This window comes from Canis lupus, chromosome 5, assembly GCF_048164855.1.
Source record: "Canis lupus baileyi chromosome 5, mCanLup2.hap1, whole genome shotgun sequence".
NCBI classification, from domain to species: domain Eukaryota; kingdom Metazoa; phylum Chordata; class Mammalia; order Carnivora; family Canidae; genus Canis; species Canis lupus.
In genome coordinates this window covers 5,521,926-5,535,561 of record NC_132842.1, presented here as the reverse complement: position 1 = coordinate 5,535,561, position 13,636 = coordinate 5,521,926, and the positions used below count along the sequence as shown (strand labels likewise).

At 37.3% G+C, this 13,636-nt stretch overlaps 1 protein-coding gene across 3 annotated transcripts in view; it reads left to right on the top strand.

Annotated features, from left to right (window-relative positions):
* APBB1IP (amyloid beta precursor protein binding family B member 1 interacting protein) overlaps positions 1–13,636 on the top strand; it is a 107,471-nt gene that overhangs the window by 27,612 nt on the left and 66,223 nt on the right. For all 3 annotated transcript variants that reach the window (XM_072825265.1, XM_072825264.1, XM_072825263.1), the window contains exon 2: positions 12,774–12,845. In XM_072825265.1, coding sequence (XP_072681366.1) covers positions 12,774–12,845 — 72 coding nt within the window. The remainder of the gene's footprint in view (positions 1–12,773; positions 12,846–13,636) is intronic.

Below are 13,636 nucleotides of genomic sequence, written 5' to 3'. Positions count from 1 at the left end.
ACTAATTGTAATTAATACTAAGTTAATGATCTTTGTACCTCACAATGACTAGGTACAATGATTAAATTCTCGAAAGAAAAAGCATTAATTTTTAAAAGCTTTTTTAACAAAATAATTGTATTATTATCAATATTTAATTTGCCATTCCCTAGTTAACATCTTTAGGTGGCTGCAGACTAGCATTTTGGTATTTCTGTGCATTGAATTTTGACATAAACTAGTTATTTACCAGATGTCTGCCCCTGCATATTTCACTTGTGAATGGGGATAATGTATTTTGCAGAGAAAAATAATATATATATTATATATGTTATATATATAAGTATATATAAATAAGTAAATAAAGTATATATTACAAAATACATATATATTTATATACATTTAGATATAAATGTATATAACTTTATATATAAAATATATATAATTTATAAACATTTATATAGATATATAAATATATAGATATAATTTATAAATATATATTTATAATAAATTTTATTTATCATAATAAATGACATACTGCATAACATACTGCTGCATAACAAACCACTGCAAACTTTGTGCTATAAAATATACAGTTTTATTATGGTTATGGACTCTGTGGGTCAGAAATTCAGACAAGTCACAGCAGGGCTAGCTTCTCAGCTCTATGAGATCTGTGACCTCAGCTGGGAAGCCCTGAACATCTGGGGGTGACTCAAACATCGGGACACTGTGCTCATCTGGAGGGTTTTTCACTCACCTGCTTAGCCTGGGATTGGTGATTAGAGTCCTTCAGTAGGCCCCTTCCAGGTGGCCCACGCTTCTCACAGTGTGGCAGTTGGACTTCTAGAAAGAATGTCTAGAGGGGGTCCTGAGAGGCCCAGGGAGGTGGCTTTTATCCTGCATTTATCAAAGCAGTCATAAGCCTGCTCAGATTGAGGAGAAGGAGACATAGATTCCACATCTCAATGGAAGATGTCTCTACATCCACACTCATCGGCTTTTCCTGGCTAATTGCTGGAGTCCTGGGCATGGCTCCTGTGAGCTCTTGGACATGACTATCCTGTGCCTGGGAATACAGTCATTTCTGCAGGGCTGTCTTTGCAGGCTACATATTCTTCCTATGATGGCTTTCCCCCTTCTTTTGACCTCTGTGCAATTAGTGTGGCCTTAGCTCTTACTCTGGGCAGTTCCAGCATACTCCACAAAACAGAGACCTGTGTTCTGAGTTCCCACTAAGGTCTCAAAAGACACAGTCTTTTCATTTTTTCAACTCTCTCCCTCTTTCAATTCATGACCTCTCCTCCCCCACCAGCTACAACCAAGAACATCCCTAGGCCAAGTGGTTTTCTCTGATGGGAAAGGATGGGACAAGAGGGAGGACCCTGGTCTGGAGACAGTTGACCCTAACAATATGCCATGCTGTTGTCCCCATCATCCTCCTCTCCAAAATCATGATCAGAGTGTCTGACCGCAGCCTGTGCCCTTGCACATCGGCCTTCCAGGCTTCTGGGAGATTCTGATTACTCAATAGCATGAGGATGTCCACTTCCTGAGCAATTCCATCCAAGCCAGGCCTATTCTATGCACTTTAGATGTATTAATTTATAGAATTCTCACTTTGACCCTGGGAGGTAGTTTTTTTCACACCTTTTTCAAAGATAAAACTAACACATTGAGATGTTAAGTAACTTGCCAAGGTTACACAGCAGTAAGTGGTTCAAGACTCTAGTCTTATTCCTGGGGAAAAGATCTTGTCTGCTCCCTGCTGTTCTGTGGACCCCCCAGACTGAGGCCCACCTAGGTGGGCCCACATATCATAGTGGGGGAGATAAATGCACACAAAACAGAAGCCCACAAACACTGCACCCTAGCTGCCTATAGAAGATGGTTTAGGAGAACAATATTAGATGGGTTTTGTTTTATTTAAGGGATGAATCACCTTAAATGTGGAGGAGTAAAGATTCAGTTCCTTTCTTTAAAATAGAGTGAAAGTGTTGTCAGTAGCATCTTTGAAGAAGAAGAAAGATATTTTACTAAGAGACCCAGGAAAAGAATGAAAACTGGGCTGTCACTGAAAAATCTCAGATGTACCTTAGATTTTTCTGATGTAAATTTTTTTCCATGGCATGTATCACCATAATAAGTTTTGCACATACCAGCAGTCACAGAAATGGCTGCAAATAGTTCCAAACAAAGAGAAATAAACAGCACAGTGGGACACACAGTGCTTGAGCTCATTAATGCAGTTTACAATACTTGACCCTCATCTTGACCAAGAGCCCCAATCTTTGGGGGTTTCTAGGAACAGGCATAGAATATTGACCAACGTACAGAAACGGAAAACTCTTCACCCCACAGAAAGTCAAGAATTGGCTGATATTTCCAGTGTTATCCTTAAGCCATGCTGCATATAATTTTTTTGCAAATGCAAACATCTGGCTCTTGGCATCATATCTTGAAAAGAAGAGCAAACCATAAATTTCCAACAATAGAGACTTGATTAGATGATGGTGCAGCACATCCACACGAAAGATGCTTGGAGCCATGAAAGTGACTTTGGAAGAATTCTGAGTAACAAAGAAAGCACGTAAAATTGCTGTGGCCCCGGAAAAGTTGTCTGTGTTGTTATCTTGGTTTCCCACTCACTTCTGAAAGCCCTGTGTTGACTCCCACCCTCAATGCTCCAGAGATAATCAGTGACTTTTGTGCAGTTAAGTCAAAGGTCATTTTTCAGTTCTCATCTTGAGAACATTGTATGTTACTATCATATTTCATTGAATAATTCATTAGTATTTTCTTTTTTGGAGGTGGGAGAATGCTGCATTAAATAGAAAGATTTTAAGACCTAAGAGCACAAAGTGATTCCTAGAATTACATACCATTTCTTGTTAGTATTTACAAATAAAACAGAGTTTTCACAAATTGAGAATCTAAAGACATTCATTAAGACATGCAGAGCATGCCAGGACACCCAGCCATTCGTTGCCCAAGGCCATAAAGTCTTGTTCCTTAAAACCTCTAGAGTTCACAGTATAATTTTTAGGCTTATCAAAGAAAGTTGTGAATTTTTCTATACTTCTTACTTGTTTAAATACAAAGATATATTTTTCTTTATTCTCTTAAGTACTCTTGGAAGTTAAATAACCTCTCTTGAATTCTAATAGAAGCTTTTGATAGGCATTTGGTATCTAAAAGGCAGTCCTTCATGATGCAGAATCTGCCATTTCAATTTCTTTTCACTTTGAAAATGGCAATCTGAGAGCTTTGGCAATTAATTGTATAAATAGCTCATCCTAACAATAATATGAAAATTATTAGGATTCTAGAATGCTTTATTTGTAAGTCAAAGGTAAAAAATAATAGTGGGTGATTGTTACACATTCTTAGGATATAAAATACAAAACTTTACAGATCCTATATAACCTAGTAAGTATTGTGTTTAACCTGTAAGGTAACTGACTCACAAAGTAATCCTCATTACAGACTTCTATTTCTCTGTGTGCGTTTGGGTGTCATCTCTAGGCAGATGCCTCGTGTGACTCCGAGTGTATTTTCCACCTGTGCTTCTGTGTGATCGTGGGGCCATCACTCAAACTCTGGAGCACATGCTCCTCATCTGTGAAAATGGGAGAAATATTCATCCCCACATGGTTTTTGTGAGAGTCAGATGATAGAACATATCAGTAGGTCACAAGATAGATGTTTTTTTTTTTTTCAAAGATTTTATTTATTTATTCATGACAGAGAGAGAGAGAGGCAGAGACACAGGCAGAGGGAGAAGCAGGCCCCATGCAGGGAGCCCGACGCGGGACTCGATCCCAGGTCTCCAGGATCATGCTCTGGGCTAAGGCGGCACTAAACCGCTGCCCACCACCACCACCACCCCCACCCCCCGCCCCTGGGCTGCCCAGGATAGATGTTTTTACTCTGACATTGTCTTTGCCTGCCTCTACTTCTTATTCTGCCCGTTCCTCTTTCTTTTTTTGTTTTATTTTGTTTTACCTTGCTTTTTTAAACTCAGGTCTGTCTGGCTCAAAAGATTGATTCTTTTTTCCCCCAGCTTTTCATTTTGAAAAGCTTCAAAACTTCAACAACAAAAGCAAAAGTAGTGCAATGGACTTTCATTTTCCCTTCATTTCATATTCACTAATTATTTACATTTTTTTCTATGTCCTCTTTTTTCACTATCTTTTAAGAACAAAAACCTCTTACATAATCATGCTATCACACTCAGGAAATTAAATTGATTTAATGCATTGTCTGGTAGATAGTCCATATTCAAATTTTCCAAATTATGCCTATAATATCTTTTTTTTTATTTGAAGAGTCCAAAACAGTTACTTTGTTGTTTTGCAGAACATGCCTCAATTTGGATTTGTCTGGTTGATTCCTCTTGACTAGACTCAGGCTAAACATTTTGGCTGCAGCATTATAATGGTGACATATGTCCTCAGTGCATCACATGAGGGACAGTGGTGTCAGGTTGTCCCATCAATGATGATCCTAAATTTGATCATTTGGTTAAAGTTGGACCTCCCCCCCCCAGATTTCTACATTTAAAAGTATAGCCTTTGAAATAGTTAACTAACATCTGTGTTCCTTACTATCTTGCTTCTGAGTTGAGCATTTGGGGATCTTACTCAGGCATCTCACCTACCCTGGAGCTTAACTTAACAGAGTAGAGAGTTATTCTGAGTCAATATCGTTTCTCAGCCATCTTTCATCCATTGGTGTCAACATCCACCATTTATTCTTACTATTCACTAGAGAGGTTGTAGAATCATTTTCCTTTTTTTAATGTCTTTCCCTAGCTTCATTTCTCTTCATTCATTTATTTAGCAAATATTTTTGAAGGTCTTCCATGACGAAGGCAAGCACTAGAAATATAAAGGTGAACTCTACCCTCATGAAGCCTAAAGGAATATATTACATTTTAATTTTTTAAAACTTATTATTATTCATCCACTCACTGAACAGATATTCACTGTCATATATTACATTGCCCTACTTACTGGAATCTAGCAGTAAGCAAAAACAATTGAATCTGTGGCCTCATGTAGCTTAAGTTCTAGTTGGTAAGTGGAGAGAGAATATAAGCAGGGAAAATGGATGCTGTGGGAAAGACTTGAATTTGAAATAAGTCAGGGAAGGCCTCAGCAATGAGGGAACATTCAAGCAAAGACCTAATGGCAGTAGAGAGCAAGCCTCTTAAGTAAGTGGGGAACAGGTGTTCCAGACAGAGAAAAGCATGTGCAAATGCTTGCTCACAGTGTTCAAGGAACTACGTGAGCGGAGAGTTAAAGGAGATAAAATCAGAGAAGTGGGGGCGGGGGGGCAGTGCTAAGTACTGGTTGAATGTGTGAAATAAGAGAGAAATTTGGGTTGGAGATACACTTTGAGAATTGGCAGCATGTATGTGGTATTTAAAGCCTAAGGCAGCATGATGTCTCCTAGGGAATGGGTATAGATAGAGGCAGGAGGAAAACTAGATCAGGGAAAAGAGCAGGAACCAGTGGAGCAGGCTCTAATGAGAAGCCAGTAAGGTAGGCAGGGATGGTTCCAGGATCTCTGGGGATCTAAATATTATATACAATTTAGGGGAGACTTTCTTTTTATTTTTTTAAGATTTTATTTATTCATGAGAGACACAGAGAGAGGCAGAGACATAGGCAGAGGGAGAGGCAGGCTCCCTGCGGGGAACCTGACATGGGACTTGATTCCAGGACCCCAGGATCATGACCTGAGCCGAAGGCAGATGCTCAACCACTGGGCCACCCAGGTATCCCAGGGAGACTCTCTTTAAAAACAGAATACAAAGATTATGAATTTAAAAATTAAGAACAGAAGAAAATATTTATTTAGAGAAAGGAAATCTCAACAAATTACCAACTTTTTAAAAACACATGCCACAAACATCACAAAATACAGAATGTAACACTTTTATTATTACTAATTACTTGCCTGATGTATTTTTCCTCTACATTTTGGTTGCATATTCTTCTATCACTTCTCTTTATAAGGACGAATTTGAAATACAGTTTTCTTTTCTTTTCTTTTTTTTTTTTTTGAAATACAGTTTTCTATAGAGGTAATAGATAACTTAGTCTTTCCTCCAGCATGGTTGCTCAAAATTAATTTTATTATTGATAGTTTAAAAAAAGTTTATTTCAGTCTCACAGCTCTCCGTGGTAAGGCCTCATCTGTAACTTCCTCTGTGGTTTCTTTACTCTGGCAGTGTGTCTTGCCAGGAGAAAGACCTCAGAAAACTGAGGTATTTTTTCTCACCAGTTGTGGCATGGCAGTCCATGGCTACCAGTGGCCCCGGAAGTAGCTGGTCCCACTCAGCCAGGACCATATAGATATCAGTTTTTGCTACATCCCAACAGCTAGGCTGGTTCTGGAGACAATGTAAGGTGACCATGAAGTCTCTGCAGTCAAGGTGAGCCCATGCAAGGAGCAGAGCAGAACAATGTCTCCTTCAGATCTTCTCCTTGGAATAGAAGGTAGATTACACAGTCCATGAGATCTACTGGGGATCCAGCTCTTGCTAGAGTCCAGGTGAAGTGGAGGTAGTGCTAGCAGCCCACTGGTCCCACTCCAAGCCCTGGAACCACCACCAGGATCATCTCCCAACATAAGAACTGTGTTCCTCACTGCTGCTCGGGTGCTAGAAGAGACATGCAGTCTCAGAGAGGACTTAGAAATGAGGAGCCTAGAAGCTGAAGCTTTATAGCTTCAAGTCAGTTGGCCTCTGTCAGGAGGCAAAGCAGAAAGGAAAATTTTGATGGAGGCCAAGTTAAAAAAAGTATTTCCAATAAAGAGTGATCAATGAGTGGTGATAAATGTTGTTTGAGATGCTAAGAATTAATCATTGGATTTGGCAACATCCAAGTCATTGGCAGTATTGACAGTTTGGTAACATGGGGGAACTAGAGTCCAATTGGGGTATGTCTTGGTCTGTTTGGGCTGCTATAACAAAAGTATCAACTGGATGGCTGATACAACAACCATTTGTTTCTCACAGTTCTAGAAACTGGGAAGTCCAGGATAAAGGCATGAGCTGATCTGGAGTTTGGGGAGAGCCCTCTTTCTGGTTTGCTCATGGCCATCTTGTATCCTCACATGGCAGAGAATAGAGAGAGGAATCAGCTCTCTTGTGTCTTTTCTTATAAGGGTCGCTAATCCCACTTTCATGACCTAATTACCTCCCCAAATCCTCACCTCCAAGTATTAATTCTGGGGATTATATTTCAACATATAAATTTTGGGAGGACACAAACATTCAGCCATGTCAGGATAGGATGAGGAAAAAATAGAGATGGGTAGGTAGGAGATGGTGAATATAGACAGATATTCATAAGAGTTTTCTGAATAATTAATGTCCATAGTTTCTTTTTACAAATGAGTGAACAATATATTTTCTGTTTTTGTCTCTTAAAAAAAACCCTAAATTATGTTGTCATTTTAGTTCAATGTCACAGTGGATCCCAAACACAAAAGCAACCCCCCAATTCCTGATATGGATGCTCAAAATTAAATTTAAAAGGCAACTTGAGGAAATCTCAAGATTTAAAAATTCTCTCCTCAACCTATGCATATCCAAAGGAAAATAGTCTACAGCTTGTCTCCCCAAGGTACAGAAAGCCATCTGGACAGATGGAAGTGAGAATATTGAGTTCATGTGAGTTTGTTTCCCTGTGTCACATGCTTGTATGCTTCTTTGTCCTGTTGAACATTTCTGGGTCTTTCAGCCATCACTTTTCACCTACCCTGGGACTTGACCTAGCATAATGATGCACTCTGCCCTACTCCACCCTGCATTCATTAAAAAGCAAAGTAGTTTGGAAGTAAATACATTTACAAATCATACCTTAAAAAATATAGTAGCCCATCTCCTGTTCTGTGTGTCTTGATTCTACCCCGTGACAAATTCTAAGGCCTTTGAAAGCACTGCCATAGTGGTTTTTAAGTTATTGAAATAAACCATGTCATTTCACAATTTCTTTTTCATGTACAAATGTTTTTTCCATCTAACTCTTGCCATCACAATATTGATTACTGAAGAACCCTACTGTCTTGATGGTTCCTTTTGCATGACCATGCATATCCCAGTGTCCACACGAATTTCCTTTGTGAGTGGTTGTTGTGTTTTGTCTGTATTGTTTGTGTGATCATAGTGATTATCCTACTAATATGACAACTGTTTGCTAGCTTATTTCTTAAAATTTTCACTTACCTCAGATGTACTATATAAAGCCTGTTAAGTTGGCCCAAGAGATTTCTTCATCTTACTTCTTTGTTGAGTATTATTTGATTTATATGTAAGTTTACAGATGCTTATATTTCCTGTTTTATGTTACACAGACGCTTTAACTTACCCCCACCCCCAAACATTGCAAGAAGCTTTAACCATATGCTGTGTTGTTCTGTGAACCACTTCCTCTTGATAAGTGCTTTCATTGCATTTTGCAAAAAAAAAAAAAAAAAAAAAATATATATATATATATATATATATATATATATCTTGAAGGAATCAAGTAAAATTTAATATTGTCAGTTATTTTCCAATCATATTGTACACTATCTACATCATAGTTTCCACCATCATTTGTGATCTTCTGGATTCTACATTTCCTATCTCATACTAAGTGTGATTCCTATAATGAACAGATTTTTTTTTTTTTTTAATTTTCTCTTCTTTGGTATTTGTGGTTGTAATGTGTGGGCTGACGTTTTTTACTTGAAAAAGAAATGAACATGACCTGCTATTTTTTTTAATTTAAAAATAATAAAAATACCAAAGCAAATTCATATGAATAGAGCCTCAAATTTTTCAACCTGTTTTCTTATTATTTCTATTTATATTTAGACTCTGACAATCTAGCTGTAGACTCAAAGCTTTGATTACCTTCACTAAGAAATACATGATAGAATGAAAAGTTAAAAAGTTACAGTCTCAGTGCAAAGATGCAAACATTTTTAACTGCCTTCAAAATAAGACATACAATACAGTGTGTAAATAAAGCCTAGGTATTTAACCCTTGACACATTGATGAAATGAAATACCTGAAAGAGATTTGTTAACAGTGTCTGGGATCAATAAATATTTGTTGATTTACTTAAATTGCATAGCCTTGGGCAAGTTACTTAACCTCTAGGTGCCTTAGTTTCCTCATCTGTGAAATGGGGAAAATAAAAATGTCCATTGAAGGTGGTTATAAGGATGGACTCAGTCAGTATATGTAAAGCATGAGAATAATGCATGGCACAGAGTGAGAACATCTAACAGTGTGTTAATAGTTATTTGTATTGTTATCAGGCAGGTGCTGGAATGGGGAGATTCTTCTCTCTTTCAACCCACAGCCATGCACAGAAGTAACAAAGAGAGGGGTAACATCTTTTCTGGTGAAATTTTGAAAACCAGTTCTAACTTGTCTGAACTTAATTGACTGACTCATTTTAATGATCAGGAAGTCATTTTTTTATACATTTCTTGTTATTTTATTATTTTAATTTTACTAAAAGATATTCTTTCATTCTGTAATTGGTACCAGTACCTCAATTCATGTAAATATTGTGCATATCTAAGAACACAGCCAAAAAGATGAGCTTTGCAAACATTCAAATTAGACCATCCACAAACCTGGTACTACAAGAAAGCAGGTATTTGACAAAAGCTCCTTATAAAAATATATATTGGAAAAAAAATATTTAAAAAAAAATGTATATTGGGCAGCCGGGGTGGCTCAGCGGTTTAGCGCCGCCTTCAGCCGGGGGCATGATCCTGGAGACCCAGGATCGAGTCCCACGTCAGGCTGCCTGTATGGAGCCTGCTTCTCCCTCTGCCTGTGTCTCTGCCTCTTTCTCTCCCTCTGTGTCTCTTGTGAATAAATAAATAAAATCTTTAAAAAATAAAAAATAGTAAAATTAAAATGTATATAACACAAGGTTCTTCATGGTATAGATGTTGACTGCCACTAGTATATCATAAAAATCTTAGATTTTATGCAGAAGTTGTTAGTACTTTTTAAAAAACCTATATGAAAAGTAGTCTTTTTAATTGTTTTTTGTTTTATGAAAAGTGCTTATAAATGTATTATTATCTATTGTGTTTAACATACAAAATTGTGTGTTTAATGAATAAATATTTTAGTTTTAAATACATCAAATAACCCCTTTAATACTTTTATGCCCAAAATTCAGTTCATAGCAAAAAAGTATAACATATATGTTATGAGAGGGGTACTTGAACATGTTCATATGTGTGTTCATTTTTTTTTACAGATTAGCAAATTCAAACACATGAAAAATAAAAATGCATCATCATCAAATGCACACACACACACATACATATAATTATTCTCTATTTGAAACCCAGTGCAAGCCAGAAGCAGATAATTCTATGTAAATAGCAAAATACATAATGTTATATATTAAAGTGATACAGATAACCTGATAAATTACTATATAATTAAACTGTTACATTTTCATTCAAAATTATGGTATAAATCTATGTTTATAGGGTTAAAATTTGTTAGATATATGATGTGAATAAAGGAATAATTAAGATGGAAGACACAACTTGTTTCTATTTATTAAATAATAATTAATTAATGCACTATCTGAAACATTAACTGACTTCAAATTGAATTAGACAGAAAGAAATCTATTGATTTCTTTGTTGGTCTTTCCAAGACCCAAAGGTTGCTTAGAAATTACATATTCGCAAAAAACTGTTAATCCCACCCAATCGTGATTTGCACATTGCTTGTTTTGCAATGCATTGCTTGACTAAGGCAGCTCCACCCTTGCTCTTTTGAACTGCTAACCTGAATAGCACTCAGGGCTGGGTGTTCTCTTTCTCTCTTTGGCTCTCTTTTTCATCTTGATTTTGACATTTGGATACCACACATACAAACAGACACAACCCTATGTTTTCATGCTTGGGTGTGTGTCTATGTGTATTTGTATGCACTATATATATCCCTGTAACTCTTGTTCTGTCCATTCCAAAAATAAGGGGTTTTTTTTTGGAGGGGGGGATAAATATGCAAAATTTATAGGTTAATCTACATTTATGTTAATAAAGGCCCTCAATTCAAATGTCTTACTATTTTCGCCAAGGTTACAACTCTTTTAAACTGCAATTCATTCAGTAGCAGATTACTTATGCCTGTAGATTTACAGCACAATTCTGATGTTGACTCCTTTTAATAATTCAATACCAACGGAATGGTTAGAAAAAGGAATGAAAGGGCAGGGGGCAAGATTTTACCAGATGAACACAGGAAGAGTTTCAGCAGAGGTCATGAGAATGCTGCTGTTTTTGAGTTATTTCCATCTTCCTTAGGTGCGTGATTCACTCTGGCATGTCCTTAGCCCACTGTGTATGAGTGGTGTGTGCAAGCCGAGAAACTAAGATCTTTGCGCTCAATAGGTTTTTCTGACTTATCAGTGTCATTGCTTTTCAAGACTTTATTCTTCATCATGTTAGTGGTTTTCTAAATTTAATGATTTAAGAGAAAGGTTTAAGGGCAAGATTCTTATTATTAACATCTTCTTTGGTTTCTGTGAGTTCTTTGGGACATAGGCTGGCACTTTTGAGGTCAGCAAAAAATTTATTCTTTCCACTCTGGATGGATTATTTTTCTCCTATGAAAAATTAAAAATGTGTTAACACTATTTTTTAAAAGTGAAATACAATTAATATATCATATTAGTTTCAGGTGTACAAGATAGGGATTTGACAGTTATGTATTTAATGAAATGTTTACCAGGATACACTAACACTTAACTTTCTCTGTTAATAATAATTCATCTGAAGGATTTCTTTTTTTGTCACGTTGTACTGCATAATATTCTAATAAAAATAAACTCCCATAGGTATTTCTGGAATTTTATTGTTTATCTTGCTAGTTTCCTCTTATCAAAGTGACAAATGAATCATCCATAACGAGATTTTGAATACCAGATGAAGTGTTTGAGGGGACAGCGTGTGAAACCATGAGTACTTTGTTGACTTAAATACTTTCTTTTCTCCATTTTGTAGATAATTTAAAGAAGGGAGGGTATGACTCAGATGCTTTGTAAGCAACTGGGAGGGAATAAAATCACATGTGAGTGGCTTCCCTCCCCAACGAGAGGCAGGACCTACTTGCAGCAGTCTCTCCTTCTCTGACCGATCAACATCAAGCCCAAAAACCTTCACAGAATGGAATCTTCCTTCTTTATTATTCCATCTTTGCTCACTGATGCTGTGCTTGCATCATCTCTGACTCAGACTTTTACACACAGACACCTGCAGTGTCTGCCTTGTCACTTACATCCCTGAGTGCTCACCTGCTTACCTGGTGTGGTCTGTCCCTGAGCAGTCACTGAATGGCTACCTAGGATTCAAGTACCTGTCTCCGTGCCCACGTGCACATACACCTGATTCTTTCAGATGTGCCTGCTACTTAGGAACGTGCTTGTCCCATGATCTCACAGTCCTCTTTTGTTTTAACTGAAGTCCCCATGTCCACTTGGCCCTACAGAAACTAGTTTAGTCTGGGAAAGTAGAGTCCAGTTGTGGCTCTGAGACAGGTCCTAAGGTTTGGTTCACTCTTGGGCCAAGCAAATTGGAGAGAGGGCACGCATGGAATTCTAGGCTGAACGTTTCTCTCCATAGCCTTCTCTTTTTGACTTTTTGATGGATGAGGTTCTTGAGGAAAGTAAAGAGGTAGGACAATTTTCCAGGGACTAGGCTTTTATTAGACTGTTTATATCTGGGTTGTTTCTTTTTCCTTTTTTAGATGGGTGAGTCCAACGACGACATAGACCAAATGTTCAGCAATTTGCTGGGAGAGATGGATCTTCTGACCCAGGTAAATACTCCTTCTTAACTTTCAAATTAATAAAAGACAGATTTACAGAATTTGGCTTTAATAGGATGAAAGAGCTATCTTTAAAAAAACAACAACTGGAGATTAACAATATCATTTCTTCCTGAGGTAACTATAACAGTGGCGGGTAATAAAGCTGTTTTTCTGATTCTACCCTCTGAATTCAGTTCATGGAATACATTGGTCACACATACATTCTGTTCTGGCAGTTCCCATGCTTATCATGTTCAGATATTTAGCCAATGGAGAAATTTTCCCCAAGCAAACCCTCACAACCACCACCACTGAACAATTTCCCCTGCAGTTACTTTTATACAAAGACTAGCGAAGAAAATCACATTATTGTTAGTAAAGGTTCTTTCCCAATCTTTGAGGAAACTGCTGCATTTTAAAGGATAATGGGAGTTATTGTGGCTTCTGATTAGTCTGTAAGAACTTAGTCCTCTCAAGGATCACAAAGACCACTGAGACAGGCTTCATGTCTAGGAAAGAGCTACTGGCCCCAGAACTAGATTAACTCAGATCACCCCATTGTTGGGCTGATGGGGCCCCGGGACTGCTGACCTGAGAACCCGGACCCAGGTAACAGAGTCAAGTGAGCATTAGTGTGTCTTGTATTGTTCTCATAAATGCTTTGATTCAGAGCATAGTCAGCTCATCACTGTCTGCATAAAATATTAAAATGAGAATAATCTGGTATTCCTAAATAAGACAAAGATCTTAAAAGCTTTCTAAAAAATAATTGAAGAATACTCTATGTTTTTTAAAGTACT